Source organism: Sciurus vulgaris (assembly GCF_902686455.1).
Source record: "Sciurus vulgaris genome assembly, chromosome: 4".
Lineage (NCBI taxonomy): Eukaryota > Metazoa > Chordata > Mammalia > Rodentia > Sciuridae > Sciurus > Sciurus vulgaris.
Genome location: NC_136464.1, coordinates 94915101 through 94934104, shown reverse-complemented (window position 1 = coordinate 94934104; position 19004 = coordinate 94915101). Strand labels below are relative to the sequence as shown.

Here is a 19004-nt window from a genome sequence, read left to right as displayed (position 1 = left end):
TGGGTGGGTAGTCCACCTGCTTTTATCCCTAACACAGCACTCTCCACTTTGCCTGTCCTGATTGTTACCCAGAACTACTCCCATCAGGGCAAAGGGAAGGATTACAATTGGACATTATCAACTAAAGTTAAATATGATATTCTGAAGACAGACAATCCAGCTTTCTTTTTCTCATAGTACCTTTTAGACAGAGCATGATCTGAAGGTTTTAAACCTTTCCTCTTTTTGCCTTGCTCACTGAGCTGTCAGCTGGAATGGCCTACAGCTGCAGCTGGTTGAAATAGCTCAGTTTTCTTTCTCACCAGTATAATAATGTCGGAAGGAGTATAAAATACTGTTAATTGGAATTTTGTCTGGACAGAGAAGATCAATGTACTCCCAGGCTAAGACTGCTGCAGAATTTTAAAGTCCTGAATAGATTTTTGAAAAAAGATCCAATGATATATTGTTTATGAGACGTACATGAAATCTAAGGAGGCATATGGGACAAAAGTGAAGGGATGGAAAATGATATTTCATGAAATGGTAACCAAAAGAGAAAGGGAAGCTATTCTAACAGCAGAAAAAATAAATTTTAAGTAAAAAACTGCCAAAAAAGACCCCCCAAAAATGATATTGCCTAAAGATGAGTCAACTCACTAGAAGGATATATCCATATCCCAAGGGCATTTAAAAAAAGAATTATAACAACAAACCCAATTCCTAATCTTGGAATAGTTGACTCAACACTATCTCAGTCATTTTAAAATTTACAATCGTGGACAAAGGAACAAAAAAGATTTTACAAGGGGAGACTTTGCAAAATAAAGCTAATTTTTAAAAGAGAGGTATAAAACCAATGATTGCCATTGCTGCTGACACAATAGCATCCTAAAAAAAAAAAAAAAAAATAGGAGGATGTGTGCTAAAGGAATGCTTTGTTCTAGTTTATAAAGTATGTTTGGTTTCCCCGATATCAGAAGGCTTTTTTCTTAAGTTTGATATGTGAATAGTTTCTTACATATAAACAACTTTCCTTTAATTTTTGAGATGGGGTGGGGGTGGGGGGTCTTCCTATATAGCCCCGCCTGGACTCACTTTCAGGATCCTCCTACCTTAGCATCCTGAAGAGCTGGAATTACATGCCTGAGCCATCCAGCGGGTTTTTCCTAGCACGAAATTGGTAGTTTTTTTCTTTATCCCATAGAATAGTCATGCTGGCCGCAGATGTGTATACGAACCTATTTTCTGTTTCCAATAAATGTATATTCATAAACCACACTTAAGCATACCCTTTCCTTTGAGAATAAAAGACGCTGTTTTGGTCCACAACCTAGGGTGCACTGACAGTATGCTGGCTTCATGCAGAAGTGACTAATAGTAATCTCCCATTAAACTAGGCAAAAACTTCAGATGATCTCTAGAGACAGGGGGATGGTATACACCTGGAAGCACAAACTTGAGAAAAGTACTGAACAATTCATGAGCCAGATACCGTTTTAACTGCTTTTACAATGCAAACCGCCTTTGATTTTCATAGAAATTCTACTAGCTAGACACTGTTGATAGCTTCATTCTACACTAGAAGACGACGCACTGGAGGGCCGGTAACTCCGAACAGCATCCCTTTCCACAGCACAGCTACTTTTCCGACCCCAGCAGCCAGGACCCCCAATTCTAGCTTCCAGCCACCGCGCCGCACCGCCTCTCCCTTTGCGCATGCGCACCCCCGCCTTTTCCCCCCAACCCCTCCCGGTTCGTCGTCCCCGGCCTCCAGTCCCTCGTGGGAAACAATTGCCAGCCTCCGGGTCCACACGGCGAGGGAGCAGCGGGTGAGCCCGGGAGGGTTGGACAAAGGCCTAGGGGGCCCGGGGAGGCTCCGTAGACCGGAAGGAGGCGGCCGATGCTAGGCGGAGAGGAGGAGCTCCGCGGACCTCGCGGTGAGACCTCGGGCGTCTGCAGACTTTAAGAAGGGCATCCAGGCGGGTGCATCCCTGTCGGGGGAAGGGGCTCGGGTGTGGCGTGGGAACGCTACTGTTTGGGCTCGCGGGGTCCGCTCCGGTCCAGCCCCAGCGCTGAGCCGGCGGCGCCGTCATGTGGCCACAGGTGGGGAGTGCGTGTGCGTGTCGTGTGCTCTGGGCCCGCGGGGAGGGAGTGGGGCTGCGGCGGGCGGGGCTATAGGGAAGGGACCGCGCGTGCGTAGCATGTGTGACGTGTGCGCGACGCGCGCTTGACGTTGTGACGTGTACCTTTCGCAGGATCCATGGGGAAGGGGCGGGGCTGCGAGAGCCAGCCTGGTGTGAATGAAATACTCTGACAGAATAATCCACGCAAAACTCTTCCTTCTCTATTAACTATGGATGTTAAGAATATTTGCCGTTTGGGTTGTTTTGGGCACCTTCAGTGTTTCAATCGCTATTGTATAGATTTATGTATAATGTAGTCCTCTGGGAGGGTCCCAAAAGACCTCCCTTGCTTCTGGAGCTTGGACTGGTCCCTAAGGCTTTTGTATTAGTGAAGTGGAAAAGGAAAAGGACTGATCTATCTATCCACCAAGGCCCTTTGCTGGCCCTAACACCTGGATTCCAAGTTATCCCTTATTTGTTACTTGTCTATTATTTATTATGTATAATCATAACAGTATTCTGAAGCCATCGGAGGCTATGTGCTGGTGGAAGGTCTGGGACAAGTTTAAGAAGAGAGAGGTGAGCTGGAGCTGAGAGGGTGCACCCAGGCTGTACAGGAAATGTCATCTCTTTGGAGCATGGGCTGGAATGAAAGGCTCAGCAGCCACAACTAAGAAAATGTTGTCATCTGTCTCCCTAAATTCCTCTCTCACCTTTCCTATTCTGTTTACTCTTTACTGAGGCTAGCAGCTCTCAGTGTCCCATCTAAGGGTGGAATTTAGAGAAATGCTGAGGTTCCTGCTCTCCTGGCCTTATAGATTCACAGTATGGTAGTACAGGCAGGTCCTCTTTGTTTCATCTCATTTGAAATATTAAAAATAGTTGGTGAGAAAGTGATTCAGATCATGCAGTTTGTCATTGGCAGAACCAAGAACATAAGATCTTCAGATTCCTGGGCCATTGTTGTCCATTTTGTCATTATTAGGTCAAAGTTTTTTCTTATTAAAAGATCCTTTTGAGCTGGGCTCAGTGGCTCCAGGGACTGAGGTGGGAAAATCACAATTTCAAGGCCACCCTCAGCAACTTAGCAACATCCTAAGCAACTTAGTGAGACCCTGTCTCAAAATTTAAAAACAAGGAGGGCTGGGGAGACGTGGAGATGTGTCTTACTGGTAAATTGCCCCAGTACCAAAAAAAAAAAAAAAAAAGGAATTCTTTTGGGAAAACTGGAAGCCAGTTAGAACAAACATTCTTTAAAATCTTATCTTGCCTTAAACACTTCCATCCCTTACTGGGTGAGGGTTAGAGATTTCTTGGGTTATCTGACCTCAAGGGATTTATGGTGGTAACAGGTAAATAAATAATATGGTTTGAGGTGTAGTTTTTCTCCCATTACAACACTGGTACCCATACTATTTCCTTCTTTAGATTACTGTTATTTGTTAAATTCATCTTTTCATGTTTTTAATTTCTCTGTGTAACAGAACCTAAATTGGTAATAAATTCATAAGAAACTTGTTTACATGCACTCAGTGAAAAGTATCATATCTAAACTCAACATATATGGCAGCCACATATGGACAGGTAAGTATCTTGTTTGTGAAGCTGTATAGGAAAGTGAATTTAGGAACTGCAAGGCGGGCAAAGTCTCTCCTGACATCCTCCTTCCTTCTCTCTTAGCTTTCCCTCCTCCAATAAGAGCAGAAAATGAACAAATCCCAGGTGAGTGTTTTGTTTATTTACTCCCACTTTGTTTTAAGTTTATAAGGATTCATTTTTTTAAGGAGAAAAAGTAAAAAGTTTAATTAAGGGAAATGTAGAATAGCAAATTCAACATAGGGCAATTAGCAAAATTAGATGAACTTTTAATTTCATAAGATTATCCAAGTTAGTGTAAAATTCTCTGTGATCTTCCTAATAGCATCCCTGAAATAAATGTGATATATTGTCTATAATAATTTCATGGCTAGAAGCAAAGCAGTGCAGGAGGAAAACCCAGTGCACATACTTTCTGAAGACCAGACTGAGAAGTTTGAGTAGACTGCTCTCTGATGATCCTACTTAATCCAAGAATAAAACTTGAAAGATGTGGAGGAATGGAGGGGCTACATGTCCTCAAAGCAACATTCCTTAATGTGTTGGCTTGTTTAATTCTCAGTAGAGTCGCAAGTAGTTCTGGCTTATGTTTTGCATTTTTCATTTCCATTTCCACCTGATAAATACAGCCTTGTCCCATTACTACCACTCACCTGAATTAGTTCTAGAAAAAATCACCAAATCATAGTCAAAACCAGTGGATATTTTTGTCTTTGCCTTACTAGACTGTTCTACAGCATTTGATAATATTGTATTGACTTCAGTCTCTATTTTGAATGTCTCCTCTGTTGGTGTCTGTGACACCATCCTTTAAGCTCTCCCTGTTTCTAATTCTTGTTTTCCTCTCTAGCCCTCAGGAAGGCATCTTTTCCTTTTGCCCCAAGTTATTTTTTTGCCCAGATTTCCATCCTTGACCCACTTCTTCTATGAGTTTTATTGACTGGTTTCATGTGTTTTGATTTTTTTTTTTTGTTAATAAAATGCTTTTGAATTGGTAATATACTAATATGTTTTAAAAACTAAATGACTGTACTAATAAAAAATTAAAACTTCAGCCAGAAAAAAGATAATGTAAATTTTGCATTCCCTTTTTCTCCGCTTCTGCTGCTTCCTCTAGGCAGGGTGATATTTATCCTCCAGAGACAATTTCACTGAAAGAAATTCTGTACAATTAGTGTGCTGGGATAACTGGTGTATATTGAGACAGCCCCAAACTGGAGTGTATCGTCACACTACTATAGATCCCTACTTTTAAAAATAATTTCTTTTCTATCCTTCCAGTGTTTCTTTCTCTGGTTAAAAGAAAATATGCGTGCATATTCTCCCCCTCCTCCCTTTATATAAGAAGAAATCCATTGTCCTTTAGGGCTTCTCCAACTTAGATGGACCTGTGCATCTCTAGTGTCATGTTTATGTACAGATTCTTATTTAGTACATATAGATGGCATCTTGGATTCTGAATTTCTAATAAACTTCCAGCTAAAGTGAGTTCTGCTCAGGGGCACACTCTTTGAGTAGCAAGACTATATACTTATTTTCCATTCTTTTTTCACTTAACAACATGGACTAGAGATTTCTGTGACAGAACATGAATTGCTTCTTCTTTCTTTGTCACAATTACATGGTAATTTAAATGTAAATATTCAAGTTTATTAAACTACTTCCAACCTTTTGTTATTGCAACCATGTTAGAATAAGCAACCTTGTATGCAAATGTGTGTATGTATACATACACGCACACACACACACACACACACACACAGTACAAATATATTGGATAGATTTGTCGATTTGTCCCAGCACTTTATCAGCTTAGTGAGACTGTGAGACTGCCTCGTCATAGAGGTATTATCATGTATAGCCTCGTTGGCAGTTTATGAGAGGGCTTGTTTCTTCACAGCTTCTCTCATAAAGGTGTGGTTCAACTTTTGGATTTTGGGCACCAGATAATTAAAAAGTGGTATTTTATGTAGTTTGCATCTGTGGTTTTCTTCATTCTGGATGAAGTTGATTACCTTTTCACATGTTTGAGTGCGTTGTATTTTTCTGTAAGCTATCTGTTAATATATTATGCACATTTTGCTCCCACCCCATGTCTAGTTAGTTCTTTATATATTAGAGATAATAATGCTTTGCTTTTTTATGAGTTGCAAACTACTATTTTCTGCTGTATCAATCTTTTATAGGTTTAAACTTTGTAGCTCTTAAGGGAATAATTAAAAAATTCTCACTTCGTGATTGTAAAGAATCTGCTCCTGAAATTTAGCACATTATGCATTTTATGTTTCAATCTCTAATTCATTTGGAGTTTATTGTAGTATGCAAGAACTTGACAGTTATAGCAGTATCATGCCATTTACCACTTCCTGCCCTGAGTGCTATTGTTATCTTGTTTTCTTCTCCCTGTCCTCTCAATCATAAGACATCTTTAGCATTATGGCTTTAGGCGGTAGGCTTTCTATTTACTTAAATGCTTGATCTTTCCTGTGTTTTCTTCCTTTCAGTAGCAGTTTTTGCTTCATCTATGATCATTTGCCTTTAGCCCAAAGAACTTTTATTATTTCCTGCAAGTCTTACAGTAAGAAATTCTCTCAACTTTTTTTTTTTTTTTAAGCTGTGTTTCTTTGTTTCTGGAAGATATTTTCACTGAGTACATCCCTGAGTACAGAATTCTGGATTAAGAACTCCCCTTTCCCCTTTAGTATATTAAAGTATACCATCCCAATATCTTTTTAGTCTTTTGAGTTTTTGTTGTTTTTATCTGAAGAAGTCAGCCTTATTTATTTCAAATTTTTTTTCTTGTGCTGGGGATCAAACCTAGGGCCTCATGTTTGCTAGGCAACCACTCTACCACTGAGCTACAACCCACCCTGAAACATTTTAAATATTATTCTCTCTTGAAAGCAGCTTATGAGAATTTCTCTCGTTTCTCATAGTTATTACTGATACTATTTGGTTTTCTCTGTGTACTTATCCTGTATTCTGGAAAGTTTTGATTCTGAGGTGTGATGTCTTTTTTATCAGTTTGGGAAAATTCTCAGCTGTTTTCCCCCGCCTCAAATATTCACTACATCCCTTCTGGGATTCCAATCACACTTAATTGGATCTCTCAGTTCCCCATGTCTCTTGGAATATGTAACATTTCTAGTCATCTTTTCCTTCCTTTATTTCTTCTTGTCTAAATCTAGACCTCTCAAGATGTTGGTTCTCTGTGTTTATTTTGTTATAGTGTCCTAAATTCTGTACCCCTAAAGATATTGTTTACATTGAGTTTTGTTTTGTTTTGTTTTGTTTTTGGCTTTTATTAGTGCATCATAGTTGTACATTATAGTTGGGTTCATTTTGACATAATCATACATGAATGGAAATTAATTTACTCCATTTTGGCTATTGTGAGTTGTGCTGCTATAAACATAGATATGACTACTCACTATAGTTGGCTGATTTTAGTTCCTTTGGATAAATACTGAGTGGGATAGCTAGTGGTTCCATTCCTAGTATTTTGAGGAATCTCCATACTGCTTTCCAAAGTGATTATACTAATTTGCAGTGATTATACTAATTTACCAACAATGAATGAACATACCCTTTTCCCCAAATCCTCACCAGCATTTATCATTATTTGTGTATTTTATTTGGTACTGGGAATTGAACCTGGGGCACTTCAGCACTGAGCCACATCCCCAGCCCTTTTTATTTATTTTTTTTAATTTTGAGACAGGGTCTTGCTAAGTTGCTTAGGATCTTGCTAAATTGCTGAGGCTATCTTTGAACTTGCGATCCTCCTCTCTCAGCCTCTCAAGCCTCTGGGATAACATGCATGTACCACCATGCCCAACTTATTATTTGTATTCCTGATAATTGCCATTATGACTGGGGTGAGATGAAATCTCAATATAGTTTTGGTTCATGTTTCTCTAATTGGTAGGGATGTTGAACTTTTTTTCTTATTTTATTGACTGTTTGTGCTTCTTTTGAGAAATGTCTCTTTAGTTCTTTTGCCCATTAATTAATTGGTTATTTGGTTTCTTGGTTTGTTTCAGTGTTCTTTTTAAGTTCTGGATGTTAAAACCCTTTCAGGAATAACTGACAAAGATTTTCTTCCATTCTGTAGGCTTTCTTTTCACACTCTTTATAGTTTATTCACTGTGCCAAAACTTTTTGTTTGATGCTGACCCACTTCTTAATTCTTAGTTTTATTTCTTGAGCTTCAGGGATCTTGTTAAGGAAATCAGTGCCTGTGCCAATATGTTGGAGTGTTAGCCCTATGTTTTCTTCTAGCAGTTGCAAAGTTTCTAGTCTAGTTCCTCCGTCTTTGATCCACTTTGAGTGGACTTGTGTAGGGTGAGAGATAAGGATTTTGTTTCATTTTTATAGATAGGGTATCCAGTTTTTCCAGCCCAATTTTTTAAAAAGCCTATCTTTTCTCTGTCATATGTTTTTGGTACTTTTGTCAAGTATCAGATGACTTTAACTGTGGGTTTGTCTCTGTGTCTTCTAATCTTTTCCTTTGGTCTTCATGTCTGTTTTGGTGCCAGTATCATGCTGGTTTTGTTATTGTAGCCCTGTATTATAAATTGAGGTCCAGTATTTTGATGCCTCCAGCATCACTCTTCTTGTTCAGGATTGCTTTGGCTATTCTGGGTCTTTTATTCTTCAAAATGAATTTTAGGACTGTTTTTTTTCTAGTTCTCTGAAGAACATCATTGATATTTTGACAGGGATTGCATTGAATCTGTGTGATGTGTTTCTAGTAAGGCCATTTTGACAATATAATTTCTGCCTACTCAAGAACTTGGGAGGTTTTTCTGTCTCCTAAGATATTCTTCAGTTTCTTCAGTATTCATTTAGTTTTCATTGTAGAGGGCTTTCACCTCCTCTACAAAATAAAATAAAATAATTGGGAGTTAGTCTAAATTATTATTTTATTTTTTGAGGTTATTCTGAGTGGGGTAGTTTTCCTGATATCTTTCCCAGCAGAATTTCTATTGAAGAATAGGAAAGCTCTTGATTTGTGAATAGTGATCTTGTATCCTATTACCTTGCTGAATTTATTTACAAACTCTAGAAGTCTTCTGGTGGAATGTTTTGGGTCTTGCAGGCATTGGATCATGTTATCAGCAAACATGGTATTCCTTTAAATTCCTTTTCTTGCCTGTTTGCTCTGGTTAGAGTTTCAAGGACTGAATGAAAAGTGGTAAGAAAGAACGTCCTTGTCTTGTTAATGATTTTAGAGGAAATACTTTTAATTTTTCTTCATTCAGTATGATTTTGGCTTTGAGTTTGTTGTATACAGCCTTGTAATGTTAAGGTAAGTTCTTTCTATTCCTAGTTTCTCCAGCATTTTTAACATGAATGAATGCTGGATTTTATCAAAGGCCTTGTCTATATCTATTGAAATAATCATGACTCTTGTCCTTACTTCTATTTATTGACTTGTGTAGGTTGAACCAAACTTGAATCCCAGGGATCAGTCACATTTGAACATGGAGTACTATTTTCAACTATTTCCCTGAAGAGTTTTTTAATGTGTTTTTTGGTTTGTTTTTTGTTTTTTTGGTTAGTTTGGCTTGGGGTTTATCAATCTTGTTTATCTTTTGAAAGAACTACTATTCTTTGTTGCATTGATTCTGTATATTGTTTTATTATTCTCAATTTCATTAATTTCAGCTCTGATCTTAATTATTACTGTCTTCTATTAATTTTGACATTTCTTCTTCCTTTTCTAAGGCCTTGTAGGTGTAACATTAGCTTTTGTGGACTCTTTCTAATTTTTTAATGTAAACTTTCAATGCTGTAAAGTAGTAGCCTTTTAGAACTTCCTTCATGCCATCCTGGAGATTTGATATGTTGTATATTCGTTCTCATTTGTTTCTAGAAGTTTTTTTTATTCTCTCATTTCTTCTATGATCCATTCCTTGTTTAAGAGTATTATTCAATCTTCATGTGTTTATGTGGTTTCTATAATGTTTCTTGCTATTGATTTGTAGTTTCATTTCGTTATGAGCTGATAGGATGGATGAATATATCAATTTTTATGGTATTTTCTAAGACTTGGATTTTGACCCAGAATATAGTCTGCTTTTTTAAAAGTTCATTGAACTGCTGAGAAGAAAATGAATTCAGATATATATATATATATATATATATCTTGTGGATCCATTTAATTTATAGTACCTTTATTGATTTTATGTTTAGATGACCAGGCTGTTGGGGATAGGGGTATTTGAAATCACCCAGTATTATTGTAGTAAGATTTAATGTGAAGAAGTGGTGTATTATATAATTAGGTTCACTTAGATTTATGGCATAATTATTTGTATTATTCTATCTTCTTGTTGAATTGTTCCCTTCACCAATACATAATGGCTTTCTTTGTCTCCTCTGATTAATTTTTGATTGAAATCTGCTTTAGCAGATATGAGAATATCTACTCCTTGGTTTTGGACTCCATTTGAATGGAATATTTTTTCCATTCTTTACTTTTAGCCTGTGAATGTCTTACCTATGAGATGTGTCTCTTCAAACAGTGTATAATTGGATCTTGTTTTTAATCCATTCTGACAATCTGTGCCTTTTAACTGGGGAGTTGAGAACATTTCTGTTGAATGTTATTATAGATAGATCACCGTTATTTACTGCCATTTTGGTTAATTTGCTGTATTTAATTGTGTTGATTTTCATTTAGTTAATTGTTCTTCCAGTGAGCTTCGTCTGTTTGGGATCTGTGGGATTTATTTTGGGTTCCTCCTTGTACAGTTTATCTTTAAGAGCTCTATGTAGTGTTGTTTTAGTGGTCAGCACTTTTAGTTTATTTTTATCTAGAAAGTTTTTATTTGTCCATTGATTCTGAAAGATAACTTTGCTGGATATAGCAATCTTAACTAGCAATTGTTTTCTTTCAGAGTTTTTAGAGCTCATTCTAGACTCTTCTCAATTTTAGGGTTTCATTTGAGACTTAGAAGTAAGCCTTACTGGTTTGCCTCTAAATGTGACCTGACGTTTTTCTTTTCCAGCTTTTAATATTCTTTCCTTATTTTCTATATGTTAGGCATTTTGATTATAATGTATCTTGGAGAAGTTCTGTTTTGGTCATTTTGGTGTCTTGTGTACCTCCTATATGTGACTGTCTATCTTGTTTCTAAGGTGGTGAAATTTTTCGGCTTCTCTTGCACTGAAGAGGTTCATAATGCTTTTAGCCCCTATATCCATGTTTTCTTCTTTCCCAATGACTCTCAGGTTTGATCTTTTGCTGGTGTCCTTGTGTATTCTGATCATGGTCTTTTTTTTTTTCCTTTATTGCATACTGTGTATTTGGGTTCATATACCCTGTCTTCAAGGCCTGAGTTCTGTCTTTGAGGTTTGGAGTTCTTTTTTTTTTTTTTTTTTTTATAATCTCTACTGTTGGTGATACTTCCAATTGAATTTTTAATTTGATTCATTGTGCCTTTCATTTTTGGGAGCTCTGATTAGTTGCTTTTCAGTATCTCTATTTCTTTTTTGAAATGGCTTTTCACCTCCTTCATTTGCTCTCTAATTCATTCCTTAGATATTCTTTTAGTTCACTCATTGTTTTGGGTTCTTCTGAAATTTCATCCACTTCTATATATATGGGTTCCTTTGTTGGACTGTGAATTTTGTGGGGAGATTTGTTTGCCTGTTTCCTCATGTTTTCAGAGGACTTTTACTTGTGCATCAGTTGCATTTGGATTCCCCTTCCTCTTCTTATATGTGTCCATCAGTATGTAGTTATCTTTTTTGTTCTAGTGACTTCTCTGTTTTTGCTATATGAGTAGATGTCTAGGAGTGGACCTGAGGTCCCCTTCTAGTTGTTCTAACTTCAGGCATAGATGTTGGTTTTGAGTTTTTTCTTCCTTCTCTTTTATATGTTGAAGTATTGTTGAGGCTGAAGTAGGGTTAGTTTGTGTGTGGAGTTAGAATCAGTATTACTGAATTTTGTGTAACTCACCTCCTCTGTGAGCTTGAAGTATCCTGATCATTTCACAGCTCCTCTTAGAGAAATGTGGCAAGGACTAGCAATAAAGTTAACAACCAATGTACATCCTTAAAATAAATGTCCAGTGTCTACTTGGACATCTCTACTACCTGTAGAGGAATAGTGGGGTCAGTCTTTAACATCAGTGCTAGTAGTCAACATCTATGACCTAGACCAGACATAAACCAGCAAGTGTCTACTGTGTTGTCAGCTGCATTAATAGTCACACCATGTATGAGGTGCTAATTACATAAACTATAAAATGCTACCAGATAATGGAATTACAGTTCCTTAAATGAAGAGAAAATATGGTTGGAAGGCAAGAGAAAGTTCAAAATATTTTTAAAGTGAACAAAGAAGAAGCAGGAGAGAGGAATCAGATGATGGCTGTAAAGAGAGGGAAATAAAAAATAACTAAACATAAAGGGAAAGAAAGAGGGTACAGGAAAAGTTGGTTATTAGTGGTGGAAGAGAAAGAAGAAGGGATAATAAGAGGAACAAAAACTAAAAAATGAAAAAACAAATAAAAGATCAAGAGAACAAACCCATATAAAATTTTACTGCGCCAGTTGGGTATGGCAGCACAGGCTTGTACTCCCAATGGCCTGGGAGTCTGAGGCAGGAGGATTTCAAGTTCAAAGCCACCCCCAGCAACTTAGCAAAACCCCATCTCTAAATAAAATATAAAAAAAGGACTGGAGATGTGGTTCATTGGTTAAGTGCCCCTGGGTTCAATCCCTAATACTAAAAAATGGGGGAAAAAAAAAAAAAAAACAGTGAAAAAGAGAGCAATTAAATTGACTGAAAAATTATATGAACATTTACTATCATAAATTTTTGAACCTGTCCACATAGAATACTAACACCCCCCCCCACACACACACTCACATACCCATACACACACACACACACACACACACACACAATAACGCAGAATGTAAAAAAGTGTGTGTATGTATGTGTGTTTGAAATAAAATTAAAATAATAATAACTAAAAAAAGGAAAAAGGGGATAGGAAAAAAAGAGCTTATTTCTGGTGAGGTGATCAAAACTGTTGGTAAGAATGGATGTTCATTGCTTATGCTGATGTGCTATTCTTTGTATATATTGGGGTCAAGGGCTGGGGTCTCATATCTTTGTGTTCCTCCCTTAGCTGTCAGCCTTTTGGGTCCAGAAGCCAAAGCTAACTGTAGTAACTCTCAGCTTCTCAGCTTCCAGTATAGGATGAGAGCTGGGGTATTCCTGTACTGGAACTGGTGCAGAGTTATAAATTGGAGGTTCCAGTAACTAGAGTTTGGTCTTGACTGAACCTTAAAACTCTGTGGGTGGATATTTGAGATTTTGGCTATATCCCTCTGTTGCTGGGGAGATGCTGATCTCTGCTGAATGTCTGGATCCCAGGGGCCTTCAGAAATTTCCACTTTTAGGGTAAGGAGTCTAAACCTTGATAGATTTCAAATATTCCATCTCCATAATTGTGAATTACCCAGGATCAGACCTGGAGTACAGATGTACCTGTCTTGAGGCATTTACTGGCATCTTCCCTGATGCTCATATGGGTTGCCAGTTGGTATCCCCAGCCTGTATCACCCTAGGCACAGTTCTTTCTACACGTGTTTAATCATGTTGGTCCATGCTCTGAATCTCACAGTAGGCATCTGCTAGGGTCAGGCCAGCAACTTCCTTTATGAATTCCCAATCTCTAGCCTCTTCTTTCTAGCCTGAGGCCACTAAAAAATGTTTCCCACCACTGAAGCGCTGATTCTGGTTGGACTCTCCACCCTTTGGTGGATGATTTAATTGCTTTTCACTCATCAACTTCCCCCACTGTCTCTGGGTTAGTTAAGACCAACCTACTCTATTCCACAGCTTCTCCCAATGCAGTTTTATTTGCTGATTTTTCCTCTCTGTCTCTCTGCCCATGTTCCCCTGCCCTCTGCAGTGGACTGGTAGCACCATCAACAGCCAAACTGGCACATCTCTAAAGTATTATTTTTTTATGTTCAAAACTTCCAATTTTGTTTCTTTATGATTATTTTGCCCTCCAGTGTTGAATTTCAGTGAATTCTGTTAGTCACCCACCTTGCTGAGGAGCGGTCTTCCTGCTTTTTAAGTCTTAAGCTAAGGAACTGCTGGGAAGTGCACCCTTCCTGTAATTTGTCATCATCTTGAACCTCCCCGTTGAGGAGTTTTTAATCTTTGTTTTTGAATAATCAGTCCTCAAATATGTGTCTTTTTGTATTTAATATTATATAGCTCCATTAATGAGCTCCCTTGTGGTCTCTTTTTATCATATGTGATTCCTCCTTATTTTCAACAATATCATCTTGTTCACTTGATGCTTGGTTAGTTTTGATTCAGGTCAGGCCTTTGAGGCTCAGGATGTGGGTTTCTTCTTTAAGACAGGATTTATATATTTTTCTTGCAACCCCCTAAGGTGACTTATCTTAAGTAGTTATCTTAAGTAGTTTCTGTATGATAAATGCCTAGGGCTGGAATATATCTCGGTCACATTCAACTTTTGGGTTTCAAACTAAATTCATTAGACTTTAAATTCCAGTATTTGTTTCCTTAATGATATGAATTTATCAATAGTTCTTCCCATCACTGGATAGGGTACAGTGAGATTCCCAGAAAGGAAAAGGGGACCTCAGCTCAGCCCTGTCAGAGGCGTAAGCCAGAGAAAGGTATTTCAGGATATATCAGAAGAGGCACAAGGAAAAATATTATTCAGGAAAGCAAGATTTATTTAGTAAAGTAAGCAATAGAGCAGGATGCACACTCATAGGGAGCAGAAGTGCAGTTGACTGAGAGTGAGACACACTTTTGGGCTCTCAGGTTTATTTTTTAAAGGAAACTTTGTGAATGGTGAGCATAAGAATAAGTGTGGTGGCATTAGCTTAATGAGCTCAGTTCTTTTGATCAAGGAGCCCAGAGTGGGTCACGGGGATCTGGTTTTCTTCAGAATCTTTAGGGCGATGTTATCTAGTTATTAGATGGTACTTGGACTATATCCGTATCATGTGTTTTTTAACACACTCTCTCTCTAGGCTTCTTTTAATTTGTCTAAAAATACATTAACAAACTAAATAGGCACTAATTAGCTGGATTAAGATGTTTTGGACATTTTAAGAATTCAGGCCTGGAGAAAAACACACCTGGGGAGTGAAGGTGAGGGTGTTCATGGATTTAAAGGTACAGTTCCTCTTTCTTTCCTGTTTGTGTACTTCCTCTTTCTGTCCTTATTTCTTCTGTCCTACCTCATTCTCAGCTTCTCAACCTCTTAGCACTTCTCAAATTAGGATGCCCCAAATGTTAGAATTGCCTCTGTAGGTCTTCCAAATCTGGTTACTATAATTCTTATTGTTTTATTAGATATTGATGCCTTCAAAACAACTTTAAAAATAAAAATTAAAAAATTAAAAAATGATTTTTAAAAATTTTTTTAATTTTAATATTTTCATCTGGTTATTCTCAGTGTATGTTTAGGTGGTGAACCAGCCAGGGGAGAGTTGAATTTAATGACCAAATTTCTCATTTTTATGTTTTGTTCCATTTTGCAGTTTGGGGGATGAACCCAGGAGTGCTCTGTCACTGAGCTATATCCTCAGCCCTTTTTATTTTTATTTTGAGACAGAGTCTCACCAAGTTGCCACAGCTGACCTCAAACTTAACGATTCTTCTGCCTCGACCTCCTGAATAGCTGGGATTACAGGCAAGCATCACCATGCTCACCTTCTCATTATTAGAAGCAGAACTCTCAAATACATTTTCACTGCCTTATAATGTTCCAGATGGGTTTCCTTTCAGAAACCAATGATCTATTCAAACCACTTATTACTATGAAGCATCTTTTTTCATTAAATTGAAGTTGTATTTTTACCACATATCAATGTATTATATACATTTAGATGCATCTCTGAGTTACATCCTTTTTGTATAACTTATCTATTTGTTTATTTCCATGAAATTCCCCATTTGTCTTATTTTCTAAGGTTTTCTTGACTGTTTTTTTTTTAACCTTTATTTATTTTATCATTATCTTTTTTTTGACAGTGATAAATACTTAAAAAAATTTTTTTTCATACATGTATGTAGGGTAATAACATCTGTCTCATTCTAACATCCTTCTCATTGGACTCACCCCACCCATCCCCTCACTCCCTTCTGTACAATTCAAAGTTCCTTCCTTTTTCCCTACACACTCCCCACTATGGATCAGCATCCACTTATCAGAAAAAATATTCAGCCTTTGGTTTCTGGGGATTGGCTTTTTTTGCTTAGCATGATACTCTCCAACTGCATCCATTTGCCTGAAAATGCCATAATTTCATTCTTCCTTAAGGCTGAGTAAAATTCCATTGTATATATGTACCACATTTTCTTTATCCATTCATCTGTCAAAGAACTTTCAGGTTGGCTCCATAGTTTTGCTATCGTGAATTGAGCTGCTGAAAACATTGATGTGGCTGCATCACTGTAGTATGCTGATTTTAAGTCCTTTGATTATAAACCAAGGAGTGAGACAGCTTGGTCAAATGATGGTTCCATTCTAAGTTTTCTTAGGAATCTCCATACTGCTTTCCAAAATGGTTGCACCAATTTGCAGTCCTATCAGCAATCTATGAGTGTACCTTTTCCCCCACATCTTTGCCAACATTTATTGCTGCTTGTATTATTGATAATTGCCATCCTGACTAGAGTGAGATGAAATCTTAGAGTTGTTTTAATGTGCATTTCTCTAATTGCAAGACATGAACATTTTTTGATATATTTGTTGATCAACTGTATTTCTTTTGTGAAGTGTGTCTGTTCAGTTCCTTAGCCCACTTACTGATTGGGTAATTTTTTTTTTTTTTTTTTTTTTTTTGGTGTTAAGTTTTTTAAGTTCTTTATATATCTTGGGAGATTAGTGCTCTGAGGTGGGTAAAGATTTTTTCCCATTCTATAGGCTCTCTCTTCAAATTATTGTTTTTTTGGCTGAGAATAAGCTTTTTAGTTTGAATCCATCCCATTTATTGATTCTTAATTTTACTTCTTGTGCTTTAGGAGTCTTGTTAAGGAAGTCAGGTCCTAAACCAACATAATAAAGATTTGGGCTTACTTTTTCTTCTGTTAGTTGCAGGGTCTCAATTCTAGTGCCTGAGTCTTTGATTCACTTTGAGTTGAGTTTTGTGCAGGGTGAGAGATAGAGGTTTAATTTCATTTTGTTACATATGGTGTTTTCCCAACACACATTTTCTCCAATGTATATTTTTGGCACCTTTGTCTGGTATGAGATAACCATATTTATATGGGTTTGTCTCTGCATCTTCTATTTTGTACCATTGGTTTACATGTCTATTTTGGTGCCAATACCATGCCATTTTTGTTACTATTGCTCTGTAGTATAGTTTAAGGTCTAGTAGTATGATGCCTCCTGCTTCACTCTTCTTGCTAAGGATTGCCTCGGCTTTTCCTGGGTCTCTTATTTTTTCAAATGAATTTCATGATTGATCTTTCTATTTCTATGAAGAATATCATTGGGATTTTAATAGGAATTGCATTGAATCTGTATAGCACTTTTGGTAGTATGACCATTTTGACAATATTAATTCTGCCTATCCAAGACCATGGAAGATTTTTCCATTTTCTAAGGTCGTCTTCAAGTTTTTAATGTACTGTAGTTTTCATCGTGGAATTCTTTCACCTCTTCTGAAGATTGATTCCAAAGGTTTTGTTTGTTTGTTTGTTTGTTTGTTTGTTTGTTTTTTGAGGGTATGGTGAATGGGGTAGTTTTCTTAGTATCTCTTGCAGTGGATCATCGCTTATGTATATAAATGCATTCGATTTATGGGTATTGATTTTATATCCTGTTACTTTGCTGAATTCATTTATGAGTTCTAGAAGTCTTCTGGTGGAATTTTTTGTATCTACTAAATATAGAATCATGTTGTCAGCAAATGGTGATAGTTTGAGTTCTTCTTTTCCTATTTGTATCCCTTTAATTTCTTTCATCTGTCTGATTACTCTGGCTACGGTTTCAAGGACGATATTGAATAGAAGTGGTGAAAGAGGGCATCCCTGACTTGTTCCAGGTTTTAGGGGGAATGCTTTCAGTTTTTCTCCAGTTAGAATGATGTTGACCATGGGCTTAGCATAGATAGCTTTTACAATGTTGAGGTATGCTCCTACTATCCCTATTTTTCTAGTGTTTTGAACATGAAGAGGTGCTGTATTTTGTAAAATGCTCTCTTCGTCTCTTGAGATAATCATATGATTCTTGTCTTTAAGGCTACTGATGTGATGTATTACATATATTGATTTCCATATGTTGAATAAACCTTACATTTCAGGGATGAACCCCACTTGATCATGATGCACTATCTTTTTAATATATTTTTGCATGCAATTTGCCAGAAATGTATTGAGGATTTTTGCATCTTATGTTCATGAGGGATATTGGTCTGAAGTTTTCTTTCCTTGATATATCTTTACCTGGTGATACTAGCCTCATAGAATGAGTTTGGAAAGGTTTTCTCCTTTTCTATTTCATGGAATAATTTGAGGAGTATCAGTGTTAATTCTTTTGATACATAGAACTGGACTGAAAATCTGTCTGGTCCTGGGTTGGTAGGCTTTTGATGGCATCTTCTATTTATAACTTAAAATTGGTCTGTTTAAATTGTATATGCATCAGTTTGAGTACATCATTTGTCTCTAGAAATTTGTCAGTGTCTTCAAGTTTTCCTATTTTATTTGAGTGTAAATTTTCAAACTAGTTTCTATCTTCTGTATTTCATTTTTATCCATCCTGATATTTCCTTTTTCATCATGAATTTTAGTAAATTGTTTTTTCTCTCTTTCTTCTTGTAGTGTAACTAAGATTTCATTTTTTTTTCAAAGAACCAACTTTTTGTTTTGTCAATTTTTTCAATTGTTTCTTTTATTTCAATTTCAGTGATTTCTACTCTAATTTTAATTAATTCCTGTCTTCGACTGCTTTTGGTGTTGATTTGTTCTTTTTTTTCTAGGCCATGGGATGTAATATTCCATCATTTATTTGTTGACTTTTTATTCTTTTAATGTATGAGCTCAATACAATGAACTTTCCTCTTAGCACTGCCTTCATAGGGTCCCAGAGATTTTGATATGTGGTATCAGTGTTCTAATTTACCTCGAAGTATTTTTTATTTCCTCCTTGATTCCTTCATTTATTCATTCATCATTCAATAGCATACTGCTTAGTCTCCAGGTGTTTGAGTAGCTTATATTTTTTATTATATTGTTGTATTCTAGTTTCATTCTGTTATGATCTCATAGAATGC

At 36.9% G+C, this 19004-nt stretch overlaps 1 protein-coding gene across 5 annotated transcripts in view; it reads left to right on the top strand.

Moving 5' to 3' along the window:
• The first annotated feature begins 1092 nt into the window (after positions 1-1092).
• ZNF248 (zinc finger protein 248) overlaps positions 1093-19004 on the top strand; it is a 40364-nt gene continuing 22452 nt past the window's right edge. The window contains exons 1-3 of one of the 5 annotated variants that reach the window (XM_079136828.1): positions 1098-1919; positions 3590-3689; positions 3786-3827. In XM_079136828.1, the coding sequence (XP_078992954.1) occupies positions 3813-3827 (15 nt within the window). In that variant the 5' untranslated portion in view covers positions 1098-1919; positions 3590-3689; positions 3786-3812. Of the gene's footprint in view, positions 2086-3589; positions 3690-3785; positions 3828-19004 lie in introns of all 5 variants that reach the window. The other 4 variants (XM_079136830.1, XM_079136829.1, XM_079136827.1 and 1 more) reach the window with 4 other exon arrangements.